The sequence below is a fragment of the Taudactylus pleione genome, unplaced genomic scaffold (genome assembly GCF_031769625.1).
Source record: "Taudactylus pleione unplaced genomic scaffold, aTauple2 ptg000518l, whole genome shotgun sequence".
NCBI lineage: Eukaryota > Metazoa > Chordata > Amphibia > Anura > Myobatrachidae > Taudactylus > Taudactylus pleione.
The window spans coordinates 6,252,928-6,277,619 of NW_028284920.1; the positions used below are offsets into that span (position 1 = coordinate 6,252,928).

At 42.6% G+C, this 24,692-nt stretch overlaps 1 protein-coding gene across 2 annotated transcripts in view; it reads right to left on the minus strand.

The window, feature by feature from the left end:
• Nucleotides 1–24,692, minus strand: part of JMJD1C (jumonji domain containing 1C) — a 271,779-nt gene that overhangs the window by 88,009 nt on the left and 159,078 nt on the right. The window contains exons 1-2 of one of the 2 annotated variants that reach the window (XM_088450485.1): nucleotides 18,812–18,909; nucleotides 10,547–10,660 (exon numbers count right to left, since the gene is read on the minus strand). Coding sequence is in view for 1 of the 2 variants with exons in the window: in XM_088450484.1 (XP_088306610.1) it covers nucleotides 10,547–10,660 (114 nt within the window). In the remaining variant the exon portion in view is untranslated. Of the gene's footprint in view, nucleotides 1–10,546; nucleotides 10,661–18,811; nucleotides 18,910–24,692 lie in introns of those variants that run through there. The other variant, XM_088450484.1, reaches the window with a different exon arrangement.

Genomic DNA, 24,692 nt, shown 5'->3' on the forward strand with positions numbered 1-24,692 from the left:
AGCTATCCTCAGATAACCCCAGAGTTTATACAGAAAGCTTTGAAGTACAATAGGCCTCCGAGGATTTGAATCAGTGAATAGGAACACTGGCACAGAATGAGTTTTCAGCACATTATAGGTGCTCTGCCATTCAAGACATGAAATTTCATTTTATATTCCTCTTTCTCTGATGCCCACTGAGATCGGGTTCTGCAGTTGGTTTCTCTGCCAATTAATATACGCATTTAACTTTAATTATAGTCACAGACTACAAATAAAAGAATTAGACTTTAAGGTTTACTCTGCAGCAAAGTTATGGGTGATACTTTATGGCGCTCTGAATTATTTGTTGCGATTAAGTAAATAGATAATACTTGCGCAATACTTTATACCTCTACCGCTCTATCATTCAGAATTCCCAGTTCACCCCCAAGTATTTACTCCTTCCCCTTATTACTGCATATAAGCTCTTACAGGCAGGACCCCCACCCTTGTTCTTCCCCCAGAGCACTCCACATCACCAGTGCTCTGCTCCCTTGTATCTCTCTCCACTTCAGCAACTCTGCCAGCTCACCCATACATTCGCTGACTAAAGAATCGACTCCCACCCGCGACTCCTGTTAGCTTCACCGAGTTTCCCTACCAATGCCCCTATAATTTATCCTACCCAGTCTGTGGCGCTAATTTGGTGTTTAGTACTTTTGCTATGTAGTCATACTATAGTCTACCACCATATTCTAGTTATGGCACTCTGTCTGATTTCAAGATTCTATTCTCCACTAAAAGAGAGACCATCTGAAACATTTCCTACAGTATGGAGAGAGAAGAGGAGAATGTAGCGGGGGATGCTGAGAAGAGACAACAAAGGCCTGCCAGTCACCTTATCGAAGGTCATGGAGTGACGCACAGCAGAACCGAGAAGGCCACCTCGATTTATTTTCCTTCAGACACTGGTGCTCTGTGTCATAAATCACAGATTCATTAAAGTGGAAGTTAGCCCAAGAACAAAACATTTTTATATGTTATAGACATTAGATTTATTCTTCTGTCCTTTCTTGAAAGTCAAGTTTACCAACTTCGGTAAAGGAGAAAATGATTCAGGAATTGTTCATTTCACATTGCCATATATCTAGGAATGCCCATCCCACATCCTTAATCACAGATTCAACTTTTTAGTAGCTGTTATCTGTAGCAGATTTATTTTTTAGTATACTGTATTTGTTTATAGGTCATTATAAAAACGATAATTAAAAAAAAAATACAGAACATTTACATTTTTTTAAACTGTTCTTCACTCATCGCACAATCAAACGGATAGGCACAGCCATGGGGGGGAGGGATTAAATTATATAGCGCTGCCGCAGAACCTGTCTGCAGTGACCAAGAGCAATTCAATTGTTTGTGCTTATCGGCACAATTGACGCATGCGCCCATTATTTCTGCTTGCACCCTCCTGAGGTGGCAAGTAGAAATCCACTTAAAGTCTGGCTTTTGGGCACCCACACATTAGTTTGCACGAGTACAGTGGCTTTATGCGGCTAATCCCGATGCATTTGGATGCAACATGCGGGATAAGAAATTGGCGCCCGTGCTGATGTAGAGGTGAACGTAATCCCCCATTTGCGGAGAGTATCTTGCAGGAATGTGCACGCTGACAAAACGAGCGTACATAAATGCAGAGTCTTGAGCACATTTGAAGCATTGACCCTTGCAAAGAGGCAGAACTGGGATAGGAAGATGTGTTCTCACATAGGCCAAGTTCAGGGAGGGTGTGTTCATGAATTCAGCCCACGCAGACCAGCGTGAAAGCAAAAATATGCCTGGCGTATCCTTTGCACCTTTCTAAAGGTGGGTACACACTAGACAATGTCTCGGACGATATGGTGAATTGGACCGTCTGGCTCATCTAGTGTGTATGCACTATGCGTGCTTCCACGTGGCAATCACCAGGTTGTTCCATCGGCCGTCCATGGCCGGCAGAAGGAGCAACCCAGCTACCGAAGCCACGAAGATGAATGGTGCAGGTAAATTATGTATCGGGCAGCCGCTCACCGTATGGTGCAGTGTGTACGGACTACCAGATATATATTGTGCCGTCACTGAGTACACACATCGTGCAGTGTGCACCCAGCTTAAGGCAAGTACACACTGATGAAGACTAGTAAGTAAGCCTGGCGCCACAGGCTTCCCACGCAGAGGCGGATGGTGTGTGCCCAGCATTAACAACTGGAAATCGTATGCGCATAGGAAAGAATATCATAAGTTGCTGATCAGAGGAGGCCAACGCTTGTGCAAACTTAGTACAGCCAATTCCAGCTTCAAAAAGACTTCTTGTCCATGGCAGACGCACCTTATTGTGAGATGCCAGGGAAGGGTATGTGGAAAGGATTTCACTGCATGTTTTCCAATTATTCAAATAACCAGAAAAGTTTTACTTTCATTGAAACAAGATTTCATGCCAAGTAGTTACTTATTGAGATTTGTACATAAAAGAAATCAGACAATCGCTCGCCTTTGTCCTCTAATCTGTGCAGGTTCAAAGTCGCTGCAGGTGATCCTGGTCACATTTTTGTTGTTGACATTAGCAAATGTACTGCAAATAGGTAGGTGTGACTCTCCTGGAATCAATACGTTTCGCATAACCCTTTTACTTTGTATACAAGTAGCAACAGAAGCCAGCTATTCCTCAGGGCATTCATCTTTGCAAATAAAATACCTGGCTCGGTTAACTGTTACGTTGCTGGGTGAGAACTTGCTACTGATGAAGTTGTATGAGGTGATGCTGTATAAGCTAAAGAGCAAAAATGTTCACATTAACCCAGAGATTCCCAAACTCAGTTCTCAAGGCAACCTAACAGTCCAGGCTTTAAGGATATCCATGCTTGACCACAGGTGACTTAATTAGTGCCTCAGTGATTTAACCACCTGTGCTCCTGGATATCTCTAAAACCTGGACTGTTGGAGTGCTTTGAGGAGCGCGTTTGGGAACCTCTGCATTAACCCCTTGTATGAAAAGGAAGGTACTCTGCTGTTATGCCTGCTAACACAAACAAAGCAAGGGAACAACAATGTAAATAGCTCTAAACTGGCATTATAGCAGAAGTTTATCACACTTGGTCTCATGTACATTTACAGGAAAAGCAGGGATCTGGCTGGTGCCACAAATCTGCTATCAGACATATTTTCAAGGACTAAACATTTGTAACATTCCACAGACTGAAGCATATGCCGGTTATATAAGGTCTCCTGCACTTGCTGATACACAGAAAAGATGTTATCCAAACACAAAAAGGTGTATAATTAGCAAAGAACATACATCGGAGTCACCAGACAAAGTTGGGCTCCTTGTAAACAAAACTGTGAACACACCTTAGAAAACAATAGTTACATGGGGATAACAGAAAGACATCAGGCATGGACCTTCCAATACAGTACACAAGCATGGTGTGAAGGATAACTACAAGTACACACTGATAAAGACAATGAAACAAGATTTAGAGGGTTGGGTATGGGATGCCGGCAGTCGGGATCCTGGCTGTCAGAATCCCGACACCGGCATCCCGACAGGGCTAGCATAGCGACATTTGTTGTCCAGTATGCTGCTAACCCTCCCCCTCTCCCTACCCAAACCCTCCCTCATTGGTACCTAACCCTAACCTCCCCCCCCTAGTGCCTGAACCTAACCTCCCCCTTCCCGCACCCTAAACCTCCCCCCTTAGTGCCTAACCCTTCCCCTTAGTGCCTAACCCCCACCTCACTACTTACCTTCGGCATACCGGCGGACGGGATGCCGGCGTCGGTATTGTGAGAGGTGTCGGGATTCCGATGCTGGTAATATTAGCGCCGGCATCGCGACCGCCGGGATGCCAACTGTATCCTGATTTAAAGGAACGTTAAACTTACATAACAGTGGAACAGATACAACTAGGTAAAAGGATAGAGCTGCTAGCATGCACAGTATAATAAATTGTGTGCAAAGGATCACTTGCATATAGGACAGTAAAACAAACAAGGTGTGATTGGATCCTTGGCTCTTGCTCCATGTGTATACAAAGAAAGGTTTCAGGACATAGCACAATAACCACATGGCCTATATAATCTACCTGTTTCCCTATTTACTTTAGAATGTTTGGATTCTAGTCAACTTTTTCCTTGCTTAAAAGCTGGTCTCAATCAGCATTATCTAGTCTCTTGCAAACTAGGCGGAGAGAGTTTTAGCTTGAAATGGTAACTGGGCCACCATTCAAGTGAGCACAGCTATGATAACATACACCTGTAATAAAGGAAGGGTGATTTAGATGTAGTGTATTTTATTACATTCATAATTATATGCTGGCAGACACCACGAAATCTTAGATTGCTGAGTGACTTGGTAGTTGCTTACCTACTGCCACATTTTGCAATATGAAAACACTTGCTTGTGCTATACCTAAATCCTTCACAAGTGATCTTATTTTTGCATAGATTGGACAGGATACAGTCAGGATGCCGGACGTCAGTATACAGACGGCGGAATCCCAACGCGGGCACATCGAAGGGAACAAGATACAGACGACGGCATCCCGAAGGTAAGTATGCGGGTTAGGCCTGGGATGGGGGGGGGGGGCTTAGATTTAGGGACCTGCCGGGGTGGGTTAGGATTAGGCACCGACCGTGGAGTGGTAGGCTGCGGACAGGGGGGTTAGGGTTAGGCACCAGGGGTGGGTTAGTTTTAGGGTGTGGGAAGGAGTTAGGTTTAGGCACCACTAGGGGGAGGTTAGGGTCAGGCGCCACTGGGAGGAAGTTAGGGTTAGGCACCACCTGGGGAGGTTAGCACTTTATTCTGTTCCTACAAGAGAGTAAAAAGCTGTCCTCGCGCAAGGAACAGATAGGGCCAAACATTTCTGAGATTGGGCAGAGCTGGTTGACAAGTGGTTGAGAAAATTGCATTGTAAGTGCTCACATGCTGTCTGGGAGACTGGTGGCACCATGCACACACTGTTGCAATAATTGACCAACCTTGTCTTTCAGCCTGTGAGTGACCGCTTAGGGAGCACACTTGGTTAATTTTTCATCCAAATTGCCCTGAGATGTTTCCAACAAGGTTGAGCACTACTGTTATAGTTAGCAAGACCTCTACATTTGGTGTGGATTTAGAATTCCTACAACTTTAATACCGAGGGGACCAGGTTATCTTTAGTCAAGTTTAAAAGTCTCAATTAAACAAATCAAAAGAATCATGTTCTGAGTCATACCCTCAGTACAGCTCTACAACACTGAGATTTGATAGCCAACACATTGGCTTTTATATAAGAGCTGCGAATAACATTCACAAACATAAATAATGAAATATATCAATGTAAACGTTTCAAACATGTAAGTTTTTGTCAACGTCTAGGAACTTCAACTATGGCCTGAAGTTTCGCCTGTCCGACTTTCCGCCTCCTTCGCCTGTTTCAGAGGAAAAAACTTTTTGCACACGTCCCCGCTTTTCGCCCTATTCAATTCCTAAACACGCGAAAACGGAAAGCAGCAGATGTGGAACAGGCGGAAAGTACTGTCAGAAGTGGGGAAATCAGTCTGTACCCCAAAATAAGATGCACTAACATAGGGAATCAATGTAGATGTGTACTAATAGACCTAAATAAAAGTGTTTGGTGTACTTAAGTTGTGTAAATTGCTTCTTTTTAGCGTCTTTGCATAAGTGGTGAAGAATAGCATAAAGCAGTATATTTTGGTGGAAACAAGTACTCTAGTCAAATTTGGGGTACTTGAAAATGGGTGCTAGCATATTCTTAGGTCTCTAAAGTGAACTTTTAAAAAAAGTCAAAAATCCACCTGCGGTATGCACCTGCAAACCTAAAAACACCTGACCCATCCTTGCAGACCCCCCAAGAAATCTATTTCGCTAGTTTTTATGCTTGTCCCCCCAAAAAATTAAAGTACTATTTTTGGGGTGGTGTTAAGTTATTTTTTTTTGCCAGATTTGTACTTTGGGGGACTGTGCCAACGGTTCTGGGTCGTTTGCCCAAGTTTGCCCCCCAAAATAAAGATCTTGCATCTCTTTCCACCTGTTATTCTTAGGATAAATTTTTTTTCCCTATTAAATGGCTGGAATTGAATTTGGAAATAAGTTCTGACAAGGCAAAAAGCGGCAATAAGCGAAACTTGTTCGCCGATTACAGCTTTTTGCCTCTAATTGAATACGACCCTATATCGGTGAACACTAGCTGCAGCTTTCTTATGTAAGGTAACTTGTGCTTTAGATTTGGCTGTCACTATAATCTTATATTACCCGGTCAGTCATCTAAAAACGCTTTGTTACATGTACATGCTCCCAGCCAAGGATCACATAGGAAATCTAATCACTGCTGCTATTGATATATAACCAGAACTGTAGCTGAGCTGAACACATATGCTTGTGTTTAAGCCTAGATGCCAAGGGTGGAGATCATTTGTAAATTAGGGAAGGATGCAAAACAGAGGCAGAATTACTAGATGCGTTCTCACGCAATTGGGAGTTACTCCAAAATATACGTTTCTTGAGCCTTTGGGCAAAGAGTCCTTGTTTTTCCTCTTCAGGTTATAAGAGACGTTTGTTTTATGAGGAACTGTTTAGACAGGAGTTATCTTTTATGTGTTTTTCATCATCATCTTTGTAACTGAAGAATGGCTAAGATATGAGACATGACCAACACTGTGTAATCAATTACAAACTAATATATTTAATTTATTTTTACAAGGCTGCAAAGATCAGCAGTTGCAGACATACCTATATACCCAGTGTTGTCCATTTAAGATAATTTGATTTAAACGTTTTAATATATTGCAGTCCTCCTGATCAATGCTGCAATACTTATGCATTTGTTTATAAAGGTAAAGGGACGGTAATTGCTTCAGGGTTGACACTTGATGGACTACTAATAGAGCATCAAAACCAGCACCAGCTGGACAGCTAATGGGAAAGCAAGACCAGCAACAGCTGGACAGCCAATGGTAGAGCAAGACCAGCAACAACTGGACAGCCAATGGGAAGGCCAGACCAGCCCTAGCTGGACAGCCAATGGGAGAGCAAGACCAGCACCAGCTGGACAGCCAATGTGAGAGCAAGACCAGCAACAGCTGGACAGCCAATGGCTGCTTATTACTTGTTACTGAAACATTCTCCTAAGCATCAACCTATAACAGTCTTTCGCAAATATTAGAATTGGACTAAACTATTTGCCTCAATTTGATAGATATACATAGGATAAATCTGAAAGGTAGTTTGGGAGGCACAAAATATATAAATGAGGAAAGGAACAAATAATATAAAATAAAACAAACTTGTATACTGTTACTATGCACCAGCCCATATCAACTAGAAATTGGCTTGGCCAATATAACTGCAGTTTGACCTGCTCACCATCTGCTGCAGCGAGTGACAAACTCCAGGAGATAAAAGACTTTCGCCAAATACAGTACATAGTTACAGTCTTCTTTTAAGTGTGGAAACCCTTCAAGTTTAAATTTAGAAATGTCAGGAGACACATTCTCTAAGCAGAATGAACTCCAGGATGTGGAGGGAAACGCAGGTCAAGTTTGAAAAACGTAATGAAATTAGCTTACACAACAGATATAATTATTAACGATGGTGCAAGAAAACTCAACTGAAATTTTTAATCTCGCATAACGTCATTTACCAGACGTGAAATTTTTAAAAAATATACCTTTACCGAAATACCATAAAAAAAAAAAACACAAAAAATTAAAACTATAAAATAGCTATAAAAGTATATAATTATTGATAAAAAGGATGATGTCATGATTTCATTGAATTAAGGTGCCATGTAAGATAAGAGGGATTTTAGAAAACCAGATCAGACCCAGATCATTATTCGTGGTTCAATGAGACCTCACACTTTGTACATAATTTACAGCACAAATCGTCTGAATGGGTGAAACTTTCATTTTCAACAATAATCTTAATTTTACATGTATTACCCATTTTCACTAGCAGTGTTTATGAAGGAGTACATTAGGTAATCGTACAATATACTGTAATACCGCACAGAAGATAAAACAATTAACAATTTCCTGACATTCACCCACATTTCAGCAATTGGTTCAACTAGAATAAAGCACTAAACCTAGAATGCTAAAATAACATTGACAGCCATATGTAAAGGTTTCCAGGTATTATTAGGACTGAATCTATTGGTTATAAAATTCTGAATTTTGGAGGGGTGGGGGGGGGGGGGGGGGGGGAAGAGCTTTACCCTATACACAGAACCATATAAAATGACAGAAATGACGGAGAACAGATAGAAATCTTAATGCTATGAATAAATGCCTTTTTACATACAGAACTTTTGTGAATGTTATTAACATTTGACTTATGCAAGGTAACTTGTATTTTAGGTCTTAAGATCCTTTAAGTTTGTAATTGTTCTTAATGTGATTACTATTATCCCCTGTAAAAATGTAATATAATTACCAATCTCTGATAAACACCACCAGACCTGGTTGCCCAGAACACAAAGCAGAGCTGAATGCAACAAGCCAGAATGCAATGTAGCATTTCTAACCCCATAATTAACAAGTTTAGGTAGACACATTCTTATCCTTTTGCCAGCTATAGTTACAGTCCTGTTTCTGGGACAAACTTAATGCCACAGCTAATCTTATCCATCTGTCACAGGGTGATAAATTACAGGTTCCTTTATGCAACTCATCCCCTAGAAAGCAGAAAGCTAAAAACAGCCAATGGACCATAAATCACAGGTGTTTTTCTCTAGTTTATTATTTATTTATTTTTTAAAATCCTCAGCACCTTCAACAAATGTATCACCTTATTGCTCCATAGCCAACACATTCAACACAGACTGCTGTCAGAATGCAGTGTACAACACAGAGACTAAAGCTGGGTACACACTGACAGATGCATTGGCCGATCAATTGATCGGCCAACATATCTGGTGCCCGTCGGCCAGTGTGTACCAGCGATATGTCTGAACTACGTCGTTCACAGACATATCACATCAGCTGTGCTTCACAGCCGATGGACAGATATATCTGCAGACATATCTGATCGCCTGTACACATGCAGCTGCGGGGAGGGGGCAGACCCATCAGGACGCGCGGCCACCTGGAAAATGATGGTCGTTCTGTGTATATGCAGCTATATCTGCTAGGTGTGTACCCACCTTAAGGGGGAGATTTATCAAACCTTCCAAAGACGACAATGTTGACCAAAGACGAGATGTTCACCAAAGCAAACAATCAGATCCTAGCGATCATTTTATAGAAGGTACTAGATAAATGATAGCTTGAATCTGATTGGTTGCTACGGACAATACCTCCATGTCTTCTCTAGGTGGTTTGATAAATCGCCACATAAGGTGTAGATTTATGAAAACTTCTGACAAGTTGAAATGGTTGTGTTTCTCGTAGCAACCAATCTGAACTTTTTTGTAGCTATCTTTTTTTCTAAACAAGTTTTATTAAAACAGAAAAGAAAATACATATACAAGGCATTGTACTACACAGGAAACCATAAATAAATTAGTACAAGTCAGGATCAGTGACTTACAGGTATAACATGGTGTAATATATCAGTAAGACCCAACTATAAGGCTCTACAGGAAACTAAACTGTAGCACGAGTAACGAGAAGAAATCAAAAATATACATAGGACAAGGTAGAAAGAAAACATAACAGAAAATAATAAACTAAAAGAAAACATACATTAAAAAAAAAAAAAAAAAACTAAACAGTGAACCCTAGTGCAGCCAGGCCTTTCTCAAATACCCAACACTCCTGCAATGAAGAAATGCCAATCTCTCCCACAAAAGAAAAGGAGACATATCTCGCAACATCTGAGTATATCGATACGAAATTACAAATATATAACATCAAAAATTGTGCGTGTGTTATTCCAAATTACGATATAAAAACCAATTTGTTGTCTCAAACAATTTTAGCATATGGGGGAATTAAATTGTTTTTTTGAGCGTCTAAGTAATAGTCGTATATCGAAGCAATTCAATTGTTGCTCTGATTAGATGCCCATTAGCCACGTCAGTCACATTTTTTCTCACAGGCTCTTGAGGTGTGAAAAATGATGCGTGAAGTGTCCTTAGTTTAGACGCCCAAACAGTAGCTTAGACGCCCAAAGCAGAGCTTTAGAGACGCCTACACCAGGATTTTAGACGGGGTCAGCCACTTTTCACGTCTAAACCCTGTCCATTTGGGCATTTAAAATACTAATGGGGGTCTGCTCGGAGCAACAATTGAATTGCTCCAATAGACGCTCATTAGTTAGGCGGCTGGCGCTAACAATTGAATTCCTCCCTATGTGTCCTAACATTAGAATCCAAGGTGTCAATATATATATATACATACACCCCATTTAGCATAAAAACGGACCACCCCTCTCTCAACAACAGGTATAATTGCCCATCTGTCAAAATTGATCCTAACTATCCTTTATGGGGACCATGATATATAGTCCTTGTTTGGTTGCCATGGGCACCACTTCCACTTTTCCTTTGTAGAAGTTTCAGTAAATCCGCCCCATTATACTATTTTCTCTTGAATTGTTGCTTACCTGATAGGGCTGAAAGGCACTATCTTCAGTTGCAAATTCCAGATGTCTCTCCACTAAAAATTCTATTGCAGTGATTGAGTTGTATGCACCTTTTCCAACCAGGGGCTTGAAAGCCTGAAAATAGATAGCAAAATAAATGTTTATGGAAGAGGGAACTTGGTACATAATCTAAATCTAGCGCTACCTATCTATACATAATATATATCCATCTAGAAACCTTCGTCATTTATAGCGTCTTTACAGAAGCACATCAAAACACAGCAATCTAATTCAGTCTTCATCTTACAAGAAGGAAATAATAATACTAAGGATTCAATCCTGGGCAATGACTCCTAAATAAAGTTGAGAGCTAAAAATCAAAAGTGGCAATTACTTTGCATCAGCCTTATATTAGAACGGTCCTTCTCTGATCACTAACAGATCTGCAAAAGCATTGAGCTCAGCACTTTATCCTAGGCTCTCAATGGCTCTCTGGCTGAAACACACACCTCAGTGTGTTCAACTTCAGAGGCGTAATGTCAGGGATCAGATGGCATGCTCCAAGCTCCATTAGTGAAAGGCAAGAGGCTGTGTCACAACCACAATAGTGATTTGCCTCAAGGGAGAAAGTTCACCATTTCAGAAATTCACAATACATAGAGCACGCAGGTAACTTGAGATACAACAGACATTAACTGGTTAATTTTAAGGAAATCACTAATGATTTAGAAGATTACAAGCCATGGATATCATCATTCTGTCACTGTGACTAAGATATCACCTAGATCAGTGAAAGACGAAAAAAAAGGAGCATAACGGGATGGAAAGGTTTTCACACTGGAAAATATAAACATTCTTTGCATTTAATCTGATGGGAGGATCTGTGCAGTCTAGATATTAGGATAAAAAAAAGGTGTGCCATCAGTTTGTCATCTTAATTTACCAAGTACTAATTATCCTTAATTTTCCAAAACCACAGTAAAGAAAGGGAATACTATATAGATCATATGGTAACATCAGTGGTTAGCTAAATAGCAAGTGCAAATACAAGAAATATGCCTTTAATACAAGGGGCTCAGTCTTCAAAGGACATGTGTCAAGCATGTGATATGATTATGACTGATATTAAAATATATGAACATGTGAACATCTTGTGGTAGGCTAGAACAATATTAGGTGAGCTACAAGAAAATGCGCACACAAAACAATATTATCAGATTGGTCGTCTGCTTACATGTAATTCAATATATTTAGCTCTCTATGACAAAAATTAATAATTATCTGGCTCAGATACTCAGCTTGTCCACGTTCCTATATGAGGATTATCATGTAAAATAAACATGGGTAACGAATACTACAGCTTTTAGGTTAGTCATTTTCTAATATTGTATGGGTTATCAGTCAGTCGGTGTGGGCAGACATATGAGTGTCCAAATCTGACAATTTCCAGATGTCCAACCATTCTGGCCAATTGTCCGGATCAATCCTGGCTCTATTATTGCCATTTTGAACAAATGTCTGATAATTATTGGTACCATAAGGTCATAGAACACCTCTGTATTGTATTTTCTCTGTAATTTTATTTAATTTACAGTAGGAGATATACTGTTCAACATGTATTTTACAATATGTACAGTGTTCTCCCCAGGCTGTTTTCTGCGGGCGCGTCGCCCGGCAGAAACAGCCTACCGCCTGGCACTTTCCCCCACCGACCCCTACTGTGGAATGCTGACCTCTGAAGTGACCGGAGGCTAAACAAGCCTACGATCGCTTCAGAGGCAAGCGTTGCCAGTGATGCAGTGCGCGGGTGATGTCATGACGTTACCCGCAATGTGAGGAGCCTACCTCGTGCCTGCTGGATCTAGTTAGATCCATTCAGAGCGAGGCAGCGGAAGTGGGAGCGCAAGCAGCGAGCAAGTTAAGGTAAGTTCTGGGCTGGTGCCAGTCTGGGGGCACTATTTAAGCCTGGGGGCACTACAAAGGGGCACTACTTCAGCCAGGGGGCACTGCATAAGGGAAAAGCAAAACTACAGGGGGCAATGCATAAAGGGGAAAACTACAGGGGGCACTGCATATGGGGATAACTACAGGGGGCACTGCATAATGGGCACTTTTGACTGAGAGCCAGTGGGGGAGAAACCTGAGACCTGTTGGGCTGGAATGGTAAGGGAGAAACCCCTTTTCCCGGCGCGCGCATAATTGTGAAGGCCTCTATCCGGCTACTTCTTGATGCCACCCGACTGGAAAAAATTTCTGGGGAGAACACAGATGTACATTATTCCTATATACTGTACTTGGGTAAGAGAAATACCTACAGATCCAGGCCCCGGAATAAATGATTTCACACAGGAAAGCTGTCTGTGCACGCTCAGTATGACTTGTGATTCAGCCAAAAGACCTAACATACACACTCTTAGGGGTCATCCATTTATCTGGCTATGTCCTGCCTGATGAAATCCAATTCAACAGAATTGTTGTTGAGGCAGTGACCACATACTGTGCAATGGTTGGCCAGCCAATATAATGATAACAGATGTGAACAAAACATGGTTTCAAGCTGCTTTTATGTGTATTCAATACCTTTCATTCATTTAACCGTTATATCACAACAGCATGCACACAACCTTCTAGCCAGGAATTGTGGCCAAGGCAACAAATGAGTGTACAATCTGATGAATTGTAATTGTTGAAGGGGACACTTACAACATTTTTGACTTGCAGGATACAATGATTTTTTTTTTACTCTTTTTATGCCAAATGTATCACAGAGGTTTAATGTCTGTAATCTGAACTGTGAGCTTTTCCGCATATTGTCTTTCACTCAAGCTGAGATAACACAAATCTGGACTTCTTAATGATTAACAGGTTCTACCATGCAGTTGAGGTCAACTGGCCACTGAAAGCAACAGATAAGGATGGGTCATAAATGAAACTGAACAGAGAACATATGACAAAGAAGGGACAAAGTGATCTGGGTCATGTGTGTTTCAGAAGCTTATTGAAAAGATTGTTATCAGTGTCTCTGTGTGTCCTGACAAACTACAAATAACAAAACTTCTTAAGGTGGGTACACACTATACAGATACATCTGCAGATGATGGTTGTTCATACACACTGAACAACCATCATCTGTGTCTGCCTGCAGGTCCCGGCAACCAGGGGGCGTGTTCTGTCGGACTGGGGGCGTGTCCCGCCTCCCTCCTCGTGGCTGCCGCTGTGTGTATGGGCGGTCGGTACACACCTTGTGATGGACAGATATGTCTGCAGACATACCTGTCCTTCGGCTGTGCAGCACAGCCAATGCGATATGTCGGTGAATGCCGACGTTCACCGACATATTGCGGGTACACACTGCCAGACGGGCAGCAGATACATTGGCCGATCAATTGATCGGCCAATGTATCTGTCAGTGTGTACCCAGCTTTACACAGTCCATCAAAGAAAACTACACCACACAAAGGTTTCACCTCTGCAGTTACACAGAGAAGCTTTATTCTGCTTACTGCATGGTGTTAGAACACAGGTCTGACATATGTGTGTGTACTCAAGCAGTGGCTCAGGAACTCTACATGGCCTTAAGGGGCCCATACATTGGCGCAGCAATTCCCCCATGCCAAACTGATCCATCGGGGAATGTTTGCATGTTAAATTCCCCAATTTGCCAATCCCAATAATGTTTTGGTCGGTATTGGCAAATAAGGGAATTCCAACATAATGGATTTCCCCGATGTCCAGACCCAGGCATCGGGAGATTTGCGGCAATCAGTTCAATATGTATGGGCCCCTTTAGAAGATAATAATTCCCAGGAACAGGACCACGGCCTGAGTGATGCTGCGCTTCTTTGGAAACTGCATAAACCTACAGACAAATAAGGAAATGATACGAGGCTAGTTCTAAAGACATTTTCGACTAGAGGGGGATCGAAAACACAACCACAATTATTGGAATGAGCTACTAGCAATGATGGCACATATTCACTGCAATTTTAAACAATTAGTCCTATATAGTCTCATCTGGAGACTAAAAACAGCAACAATGCCCAATACTGAGAACCTTTTGAAATGGATAGGATCATTACTAGGCATGTTGACAAATGCGACCATTATTTGCCTGAGTGTGTGATCCTCTTCTGGGCAGTAATCACATTGCCCTTGTTGGAAATTACAAACTTATGACTTTCAAGTAGCTATACTACTGAGAATAATGTATTTGAGATAAAGCTATATTGCGGGAAAAATTATTCCAATAACACCCGACTTCCTGCCTTTCAGACACTGCTGTGAAGGTATAGGGACTTTTACATACACATTCCTGTTGTTACAACAGTATTTTGATACCGCAGTGTAAGCACCAGTCATCCTGCTACACAGAAATAGGCCTTCAGCGAGCCATGTAAAAGTGGAAGGGGAGAAGAATATTGATACAGTGAAAAAGAGCACAGAGAGGTGTTCCAAAGCCTCTCTGCTCACATCATGTGCCATGCAGCTACAATGGTAGTCGCGTAACACTGAGGAAAAACATGCAGAACTATCAAAAGCTAATTACCAAGCTACCATAGGTTCACTGATCCTTAACCACCCTGATGTATGTCTGTGGTAGGGAAATGAGTGTAAACTCCAATTAGGAAGAGACATAAGTGACAGAATCAAGTTCACTAATCATATGACGCAGAGTATTATGTTGGCACTATGAAGAGGATAATGTATCCAAGTGTATAATTACCTTCATTTAGAACAAAGGTTTATAATCCTGTTACCAGATAATTGAATGGTTGAAAATGAAATGGTTAGTTTATATTTGCCATATAGGCACCTACAGAAGAAATTATCTGATTAGAGAGACAATAACTTCTGTATGTAGCAGCAAGTGCTTATGATGAATTGGATCTTGATGGCAGATGCAAAAGAGCAATTGCTTAGAATCATAAATGAAATCCGAAAACAGCTGTTGTATCAGGTCCATCTCTGGTCTACAGTGAGCTAGAGACACCACAAAGCACGAGGCAATGAAAAAAAGCAGCCCCTATTATATTAATCCTTCTTCCTGCTGATACTGGCAAGTACTGTAGGTCTATTTTTTAAAACCATCCTCAGAACTACCATATTTTACAGCTGCAACTTCCATGGTAAAATGATTGACCATAGGTCAATGACTACTCTGATGATAATTTCAAGATACAGAATTGTTCCAGCTCTAGTGGCTGGGACAGCAGGTAATCCTCTAAAGCAGAGGCTCTCAAACTCGATCCTCAGGACCCCACACAGGTCACGTTTTCCAGGTCTCCCAGCATGTGCACAAGTGTATTCATTACTCACTGACACATTTTAAAAGATCTACAGGTGGAGATAATTATATCACTTTTGATTCTGTGAGGAGACCTGGAAACCATGCACTGTTTGGGGTCCTGAGGAACGAGTTTGAGAACCTGTGCTCTAAAGGTTATTTGACTAATAGCCCTGTCTGAAGATTTATACCAAACAAGTTCTGTAACCACACAGCAGTAGGAAAGACTGGCCTTCTTTTCATTATGAAGGCAAATGCCCAGATATCCCCTCTGCCATAATGGTTTATGATCCCTTTGAATCCTCTCAAAATTCTGCCATTTTGACCAGTTGTTGTGAATCCAAAAACATGCATGCTGGATGGCTGCCTATCGCACACTAAACCTATACACACACAAAATACTAGTAGTTCATATAAAATGAATTTGTAAAAACAGCTGAGGCTTCAGGTCCGCAATGTTTCTTTACACCAATGTTTTTTGAGCAACAGGTAGCCCAGAGTCATATCACTCTCAAAATGTGCAAATGTGGCCCTCCCGACCAGGTGTAATTTACTCTCCTCTTACGGACGTCAGAGAGCATTTCCGTACAGTCTATGGGAATTAAATCCAGACATCCACATGATATTGGGTATTGGGTATTGCAAGACTTGCGATGTCGGCACTACTGTAAGTGCCCGATTTGTGAGTAGACATCGCCAGTACTTCTCACACACTTGAATAGCCCACTAAGGAGGCGGCATGGGGTGAATAGTCTACTCATAAGTATAACTAGGCAGACACAGGTGAGCCCATTTTCTATTGCACAGACATGTGCCACAATTTAATAGATGGCTAAAGTTCAAAAGCCATAAACACACACATATATATACATACACACATACACACACACTCTATACAATTAAGGTACTCTCTTTAAAAGACTCAAAGATGTATACAGATGTATCTATATACTTCTTTTTAATAAATAACTTTTTCAACTTTCCAAAACTGTATAAGGTTTACAATTTGAAGGACAGCACAACTTCTACTGCAAATGCAAGCATTGGTTACACATCACGTCAAACGCGATCATGTTTGACATGAAGTATCAATGGGGTTTTCTTTACACCAGTGGGTAACTGGCATCATTTTGCTGGAATGGATCACTTTGACATCATGTACAGGCCAAGCTCTTGTCTACTCAAATCACCAAGACATTGGAACAGCCCTTTCTTTGCACTCAATATACAATTACCACTTGGAGGAAATTTGTGCATTGCACAAATAAGATGGCTCAACTGGTTCTGTTTTTTCTTTATTGTTTCCATTCATGCTCACAGGTAGCAGTGTCCTAATGAAGGCAACTCCACTTGGATAATAATCTCATTTTGAAGCAAATAGGCTCAGTGCCTCATCTGCCTGGAATGATAACAGCAGAGGAGCTCAGGCAATGCTGAATTATTCAGCACTACATCCAAGAAGATTTTCTTTCCCTGTCAAAGGTTCATCGCCTATGTCTGAGTACTGCATATCATGGATTCCTATGGAAATAGTCATAAGGCAATTGTTTTCAGGAACAGAAAGAGGATGTGAAGAACTAATGATGGTTTAAATACCATCCAGAGAAATTTAATAAACAAAAACTATGCAAATACCTTAAAAACTACATTGGAAATACAATAAAAGATTTTTTGACAGCAAATATTCCAGCAACTATGTGCTTTGTTTACCCTGTATGGTAGTAAATAGTGATTGAACTTAGATGATATTGATATTATTGTAAAACTCGTAACATAATTGTCCCTTTGAGCCCTTTCATGACTAAAGTTCACACAATAAAAAGATCACTTCCTTTGTTGAGTCTGTGTACCTATACTGGATTGTAGTGTCATATGACACATAAGTATGATAGACCAATTCTATGTTAAATAAGCACTTGCCAACTATAAAATGAACCTTTACAAAAAGAAAAACACAACATGAATGAACATACCACATGATGATATCTCCCAATATGACTATTTAGAATGTCAGCCCTTTGTGATTAGAAATGCACTTTAAAGTTTAATCAAAATCAGTATGTATAAGACTAATGCAAGCCACAATGACATGTAGGGGTTTTGTTACTAAATGGTGGGTTTTAAAAAGCTCTGAATACCTGCAGAATTTAAACCAGCAATACTATAAAGGGCAAAACAAACCTGGTTTAGCACCAAATAGTATTGCGGTTTTAAATTTGGATGGCAAAAACACAGGTAAACGTCGGCTTTTAAAAGCCACTTATTAGTAAGTAAACCATGTAATGTTATGGGGGAGACGAAATAGGGGAGTGATCATTGCTTAGAGCCAATAATGTTTAATGGCGCTTTGATCAACTGTTTCATAGTTGCGTTTAACTCTTAATCCCACCTCCCCCATCAATAATACCCAACTCCAATCCTTCTAGTTATTCTGCTACCTATATAAGTGTCAGTGCAGCATCCTGTTTGGGCCTCCAGCTGCAACACATTCCATTGACATGAGTAAAAACATACAGAGCAAGCCTCCATGAAAGCCAAGGGAAACCGGCGGCCCCAGACACAGAACAAGTCACCCAGTGATGCAAGCTCTGTATTAACATGGCACAGGAAATGCAGCTCAGAGCTGACATGTGCTCCACTCCAACATGTGAAACTAGCCTGTTCCTACCATGATCTTTACATACAGGCAGCTCTACCAGCCAGGACACCCCAGTCTACCGCTTGCCTGCCTGTGCCCACCATGCCTGCTAAACAGGATTACATGTGAAAGCCATTTTATCTGTGTGCAGCCAGTCAATGATGGACTCATCAGACTATGCTAAACCTGAGTCACATGCACAGCACAGGGAGAGCACCAGATGTTCCACTGATTCCGAATCAGCAAATCACATAGAGTCCCGGAAAGGGTTAACAGCGACTGTCAGTCTGCTACATTGTATCACATCCACAGCGGCTCCGAGTCCGAACACTGACCTAGATCCCGATAGAACACAAGAGATTACCTGCTCTCCGGACCGACATTCAGCCACTGGGTAACCAGGGGGTGCTGCGGGCACCGGATCAGGGACAGAGGAGAGGGGGCGGGGGGGAGCCGGATCACAAGTCCCTGCTCAATGAGATCGTGCTCAGCGCCGAGATCTGGGTCATGGTCACCAGGAGGATCGGGTCCCGGGAGGCCGCTTACATAAAGCCGGCTTCAGGAGGCGAAGGAGGGGGAGAGACGGCTCCTAGTGACCGAGAGGGGGTGGTGGGGTCCTCCCCGCAGGCATTGCCGGGGCTTCCCGGGGAGTCGCAGTGCTGAGTGCTGCCGAAGAAGGATGGCGGATCTCGGGGTGGAGGAGGCGGAGTTGATGCTGTTGGAGGAGGAAGGGAGGGTGAAGCGGCTGCTCAGCCCAGGGCGAGCTCGGGGGGGCGGGATTGTGTGCAGCTAATCTGCCGTCACAGGTGCTGATGGAGTCACTTCCAGAGCAGCTCACATTACTCATTACTCACACTGACTGGGGGCCTGAAGCTCTGTCCCTGGCTTAGGTCAGACACATCATCTCACTGTCCCTGTGCTTGGTATTTTAGAGTAATGAGAAGCAGTTTAATGTGTTATTATTGTGCTCACATTCTGCTGGATGGGAGGGACTGAACTAGTACAGCATAAGGATCTCTAGTCCTTTCCGCCATATGTACTAAACCTAACAGCATACTGTATACACAGTCACCAGCCTCTGAACAGCAGCCCTCCAGGGACTGGACTAGTACCATCATGAGGATTTCTAGTCATTCCCACTGTTGTTATTATTATTATCCTTAATTTATATGGCGCCACAAGTGTTCCGCAGCGCCTTGCATAGTACATAGAACTAACAAGTGAACAAGAAACATGTAACTTAAGTACATTACAGTGCAGGACAAGGACACGATTTATATACATTGCTGCAATAGCAGTTAGACACTCACAATAAGCAGCAGGGAGTTGGCAGTCATGTGTTAGGTGCCCTAATGGGGAGGAAAGAGTCGAAGAAAATGTAAAAGAGAAGCACATGAGGGAAGAGGCCCCTGCTCATGAGAGCTTACATTCTAAAGGCTAGGGCAATCAGACAGGCGTGACACAGAAGGTGATGTACTAAACCTAACATAGCATACTGTACACCGTCACCTGCCTCTACACAGCACCCCCCCCCCCCCCAGAGACTGGACCAGTACCATCATGAGGATCTCTATTCCTTCCAACTGTATGTACTAAAATTAACATAGCATACTGTACACACAGTCACCCGCCTCTATACAGCACTCTCAGGAACAGGAACAGTACCATCATGAGGATCTCTAGTCCTTCCCACCGTATGTACTAAACTCAACATTTTATACAGTCACCAACCTCTGTACAGAACTCCCAGGGACTGGTCTAGTACACCATAAGGATCTATAGTCCTTTCCGCCATATACACTAAACCCAACATGGCATACTGCACACAGTGAGTCACCTGCCTACGTACAGCACTCCCAGGGACTGGATACCTATAGCAAAAGGATCTCTAGTCCTTTCCACCATAAACCTAACATAGCATACTGTACATACAGTCACCAACTTCTGCACAACATTACCAGGGACTGGACTAGGAAAGCACTAGAGATCCCTATGCTGTACAACTAAACCAAACACTGCTTACTGTACACACAGTCACCAGCCTCTATACAGCACTCCCAGGGACTGGAAAGTACCATCATAAGCATCTCCAGTCCTTTCCACCGCATGTACTAAACCCAACATGGCATATACACAGTCACCAGCCTCTGCACAGCACTCTCAGGGACTCAATGCATGTCCCCACTTGCAGGCTCCCAAAGTGCCTGGTGGTGCATCCGCAAAAAAACAGCCTGGGGAGAACACTGCCCTCCCTTACCATTCCAGCCCGACAGGTCTCAGGCTGCTCCCCCACTGGCTCTCAGTCAAAAGTGCCCATTATGCAGTGCCCCCTGTAGTTATCCCCGTTATACATTGCCCCCTGTAGTTTTGTTTTGCCCTTATGAAGTGCCTCCAGGCTGGCCCCTTATGCAGTGCCCCCAGACTGGCCCCATATGCAGTGCCCCCAGACTGGCCCCATATGCAGTGCCCCCAGACTGGCCCCATATGCAGTGCCCCCAGACTGGTACCAGCTCAGAACTTGCCTGCACATGCTCGGCGGCGGTGCTCCCACTGTCTCGCTCTGACTGGATCTAGCAGGCACGCAGGGCAGGCTCTTCACGTCGAAGGTGACATCATGACATCACCCGCGCAGTGCATCACTGGGAACGCTTGCCTGTGAAGCGATCGGAGGCTTCTTTAGCCTCCAGTCGCTTCAGAGGCCAGCACTCCACACCAGGAGGCGGAGGGTGGCCGGGAATGCGACGGGGGGGAGTGCCGGGCGGTGGGCTGTTTCTGCCGGGCGATGCTCCCGCAGAAAACAGCCTGGGGAGAACACTGCCTGTGTCACACAAGTACAGGTAATATTATGGAATACAGAATGTGGATAGATACCGTTATAACAGTACACATCCAGAGAATCTGTACCCTAGACTCAATGGGGGGAAATGCAATTCAAAGAGATGTTGGTTAGCCCCGGGAGGGAGCTCCCGAAGCTATTCAATTCACTGCACTGTTAGGGCGTGCTAAAGGATTTCTTCTCAAACTCCCTGGAGATGCGAAGAGAAATCCGCCAAAAGTACCAGGCGGACACAGCTCCTTGCCAACTTAGTACGGCGCTAATAGTCGCACGGCCGGCACCTTAGTCGGAGAATGCCTGTTCTCGCGACTAAACACCCAAGGTTATGTCGCGAGAACCGGTATTCTCCGACTTAACAGCGCGTTGAATTGAATTTCGCCTGTAGGAAACCCGTCTACCAGTATACGCACATGGTTTCCATCTGGAAAAAAAATCCAAACAAAAATAACTGAAACACCACTCCGGTACTCGCCGTAATTATGGCGGCAGTGTCTGCACAGTGCATTTATACAGGAGAGCCTCCAAAACAAAACCCTCATTCCACAGCCGGTTTTAACACTAGTACAACATATGTAAACAGATCTGACATTACTAAGCAATGTTTACAGTGCCAGCATATCCACTAGGGAATCAGTATGTAATACCAGCGGCTGTTTAGCCGCCAGTTCAAATCCCGATAGCAACGGATCCCGACGCTGGATGGTAAGTGTCCTAACCCTCCCCACCCTAACCGTCCCTTAGGGGTGCCTAACCCTAAACTCCCAGGGTGTTGCCTAACCCTAAGTCCCCCCTCAGGGGTGTCTAAACCTAACCCCCCTTTCCGCACCCTAACCCTCCCGGGGGGGGGTGCCTAACCCTAACCCTCCCCCCAAGGGGTGCCTATCCCTAACCTTTCCCCCCAACCTAACCCTGCTACACTCCCTAAACCTAACTCTCCCCCTCCGTGGCTAACGCTAAGGACGCCCCGGACTTACCTCGTTCGGACTGTCGTCCTTCAGCATTCTGGCATCAGGATTCAGATAGGAGTCAGTATTTTGACACCTATCTGAAGTCCCCCGTTGGGCTTCTCGTGTCGGGATATAGACCGGCAGCATTTAGTCCACCGGTCTATAAACTGGAACCCATCCACTAGTGTTTGTACTTGCATTATTATTGCGCTGTTCAAAAACTCTTTTCTCTACATTCATTGTGTTTCATACAAGTTAAACCCATTGAGACCCATGGGGTGACCTACATTGACTGCCCAAACCCAAACAAAAATGCAACCCAATTTGAATTTCACATGCGGATTCATTGGCGTTTAAATTTGTGTTTATAAAGCAAATCAGACCCGCCAGTGGGTCTAAGGCCTGATGCTGGTACAGCGAACTTGTGGATTTGTTTGAGATGCCAGTTTTCAGGATCATAGTCCAATACGGTCACACATGCCACGAAGCATAGCAAAATCAAATCTGCATTGGAACATAGTACATCTAGATACACTGGGAATAAAATCAACATACTGATTCTGAAGACATATGACAATACAAGTAGTACAGGACTAGCACAACAGTACGATGGTCCCTGACCTCATGACAGTGACCCACATAGGCAGTATTTATGCAGACCTCAACAGGTTAAAAGAAATATAATCCAGTGATACAACAAAGAAGTTGTGTTAAATTACACAAAGCAATAGATTGCATCAACCCAGAGAGTAGTCTCTGTTCCTTAAATTCAGCACCACAGGGGAGACTGGCAGCTATGGGATTAACTAGTGTACTAACACAGGTCTCTTGTATTCTTAGCAATTTAATCCACAAAGGCTTCTATCCCAGGTGTCGTTCGACTGTTCAAGTGCCTATTAGAACAAATTTCAGACATAGGTAGTAACTTGAGGTGGTAAAAGGCCTTTTTTTACAGTGCATGTAAGGACGGTAGTACCGTATTCTGTTGATCTGAGCTGTCCTCAGTTTTTGAGTGGGCAGGGATTGAAAAACCTACAGCAGCCAATCAGATCATTGGAATGTTCCCATCAGCAGGACAGGTCAGTGACCTGTCCACTCTGTGATAGGGTCAGTGAGGTCAGGGCTGCATGTGACAGTGGTTGTGTCATCATGAGGTTAGGTGGGGGATGGGACTGGGAGCAATACAGTTACATCATGGAATAGCAGGAGAGCTTACAGTGTATATCACTTATAAAACGTATACCATGCCAGCATATTCTGTTCTAGTCTTCTCACTATGAAAAATCAAATGCAACTTTTCTCCAAGCTAGAACAAGTTCCCCTGGGTGTTTACAAAGAAAGTCTGTTAAAAACCTGGACAAAAAAAAGTTGTACATCTTACAATGACCTGTTAAAAACAAGGACAATGCCTTCATGAAGCATTGTGTACTCTGCAGATCATATGAATGCAGGTATAGTAATAATGATCATCACAGAACAATAATCACTACTACCTTGTTCTGTGATTCTTATTGTGTTAGGGAGTGACTATCCCTTTATAGTAGCTGCTAGGAAAAAGAACACTCATTCCAGCGCCTGGTGAATACCTATAGGGTATTTTCTTTTTGTTTTGCATAGTCATGATACCTGTGATACCCTGGCACTTCTCAAGATCTGTCTCATGAACCTAAATTGATTATCTGGCAGAAAGTTTAAAATATTTTTAGAGAAACATAAAATACGATTACCCAGGGCTGCATATGCTACGGTGCACTATGGCAGGCACTGCGATCGCACAATGCAATCCTATGGGGTAGCAGGTGCGAATGCAGCGTGGGTAACAGTTCGCGGTGGTGCGACTCGCCACACGAGCGGCAAAGATGTAACTGGGCACATCTGTGTGTATAATTAATATATATATATACATATATATATATATATATATATATATATATATATATATATATATATAATCTCGGATGTGCTGGCACTCCCAATCTCAATGGTGGTAACTGCACCGATGCCCCCCAAGTAACTGCTGGATGCAGAAACAAATATAGCAACGTGACTGGCAGCACTCGCGGCGACTCCTTAATAATGTGCAACAACTCATTATTAAGGAGTCGCCGAGAGTGCCGCCAGTCATGTTGTTATATATATATATATATATATATATATATATATATATATATATATATATATATATATACATACACACACACACACACACACACACACACACACACACACACACACATACACACACAAACACCCTATATTTAATATACTTAAATATGTTCACAGATTATCAAGAATGAAGGAATGCAGACAAAAGGTGGAGATGATGGAATTAATCTGACAGTATAAAACTAAAGCTATAGTTAAATAATGGAACTTCTATTAAAATTGTATAATAACCAATGATTTTTATTTATGTTAGGTCAGGAGTTCTATGGTTAGGAAGTCTTCTATGGACAACAGTA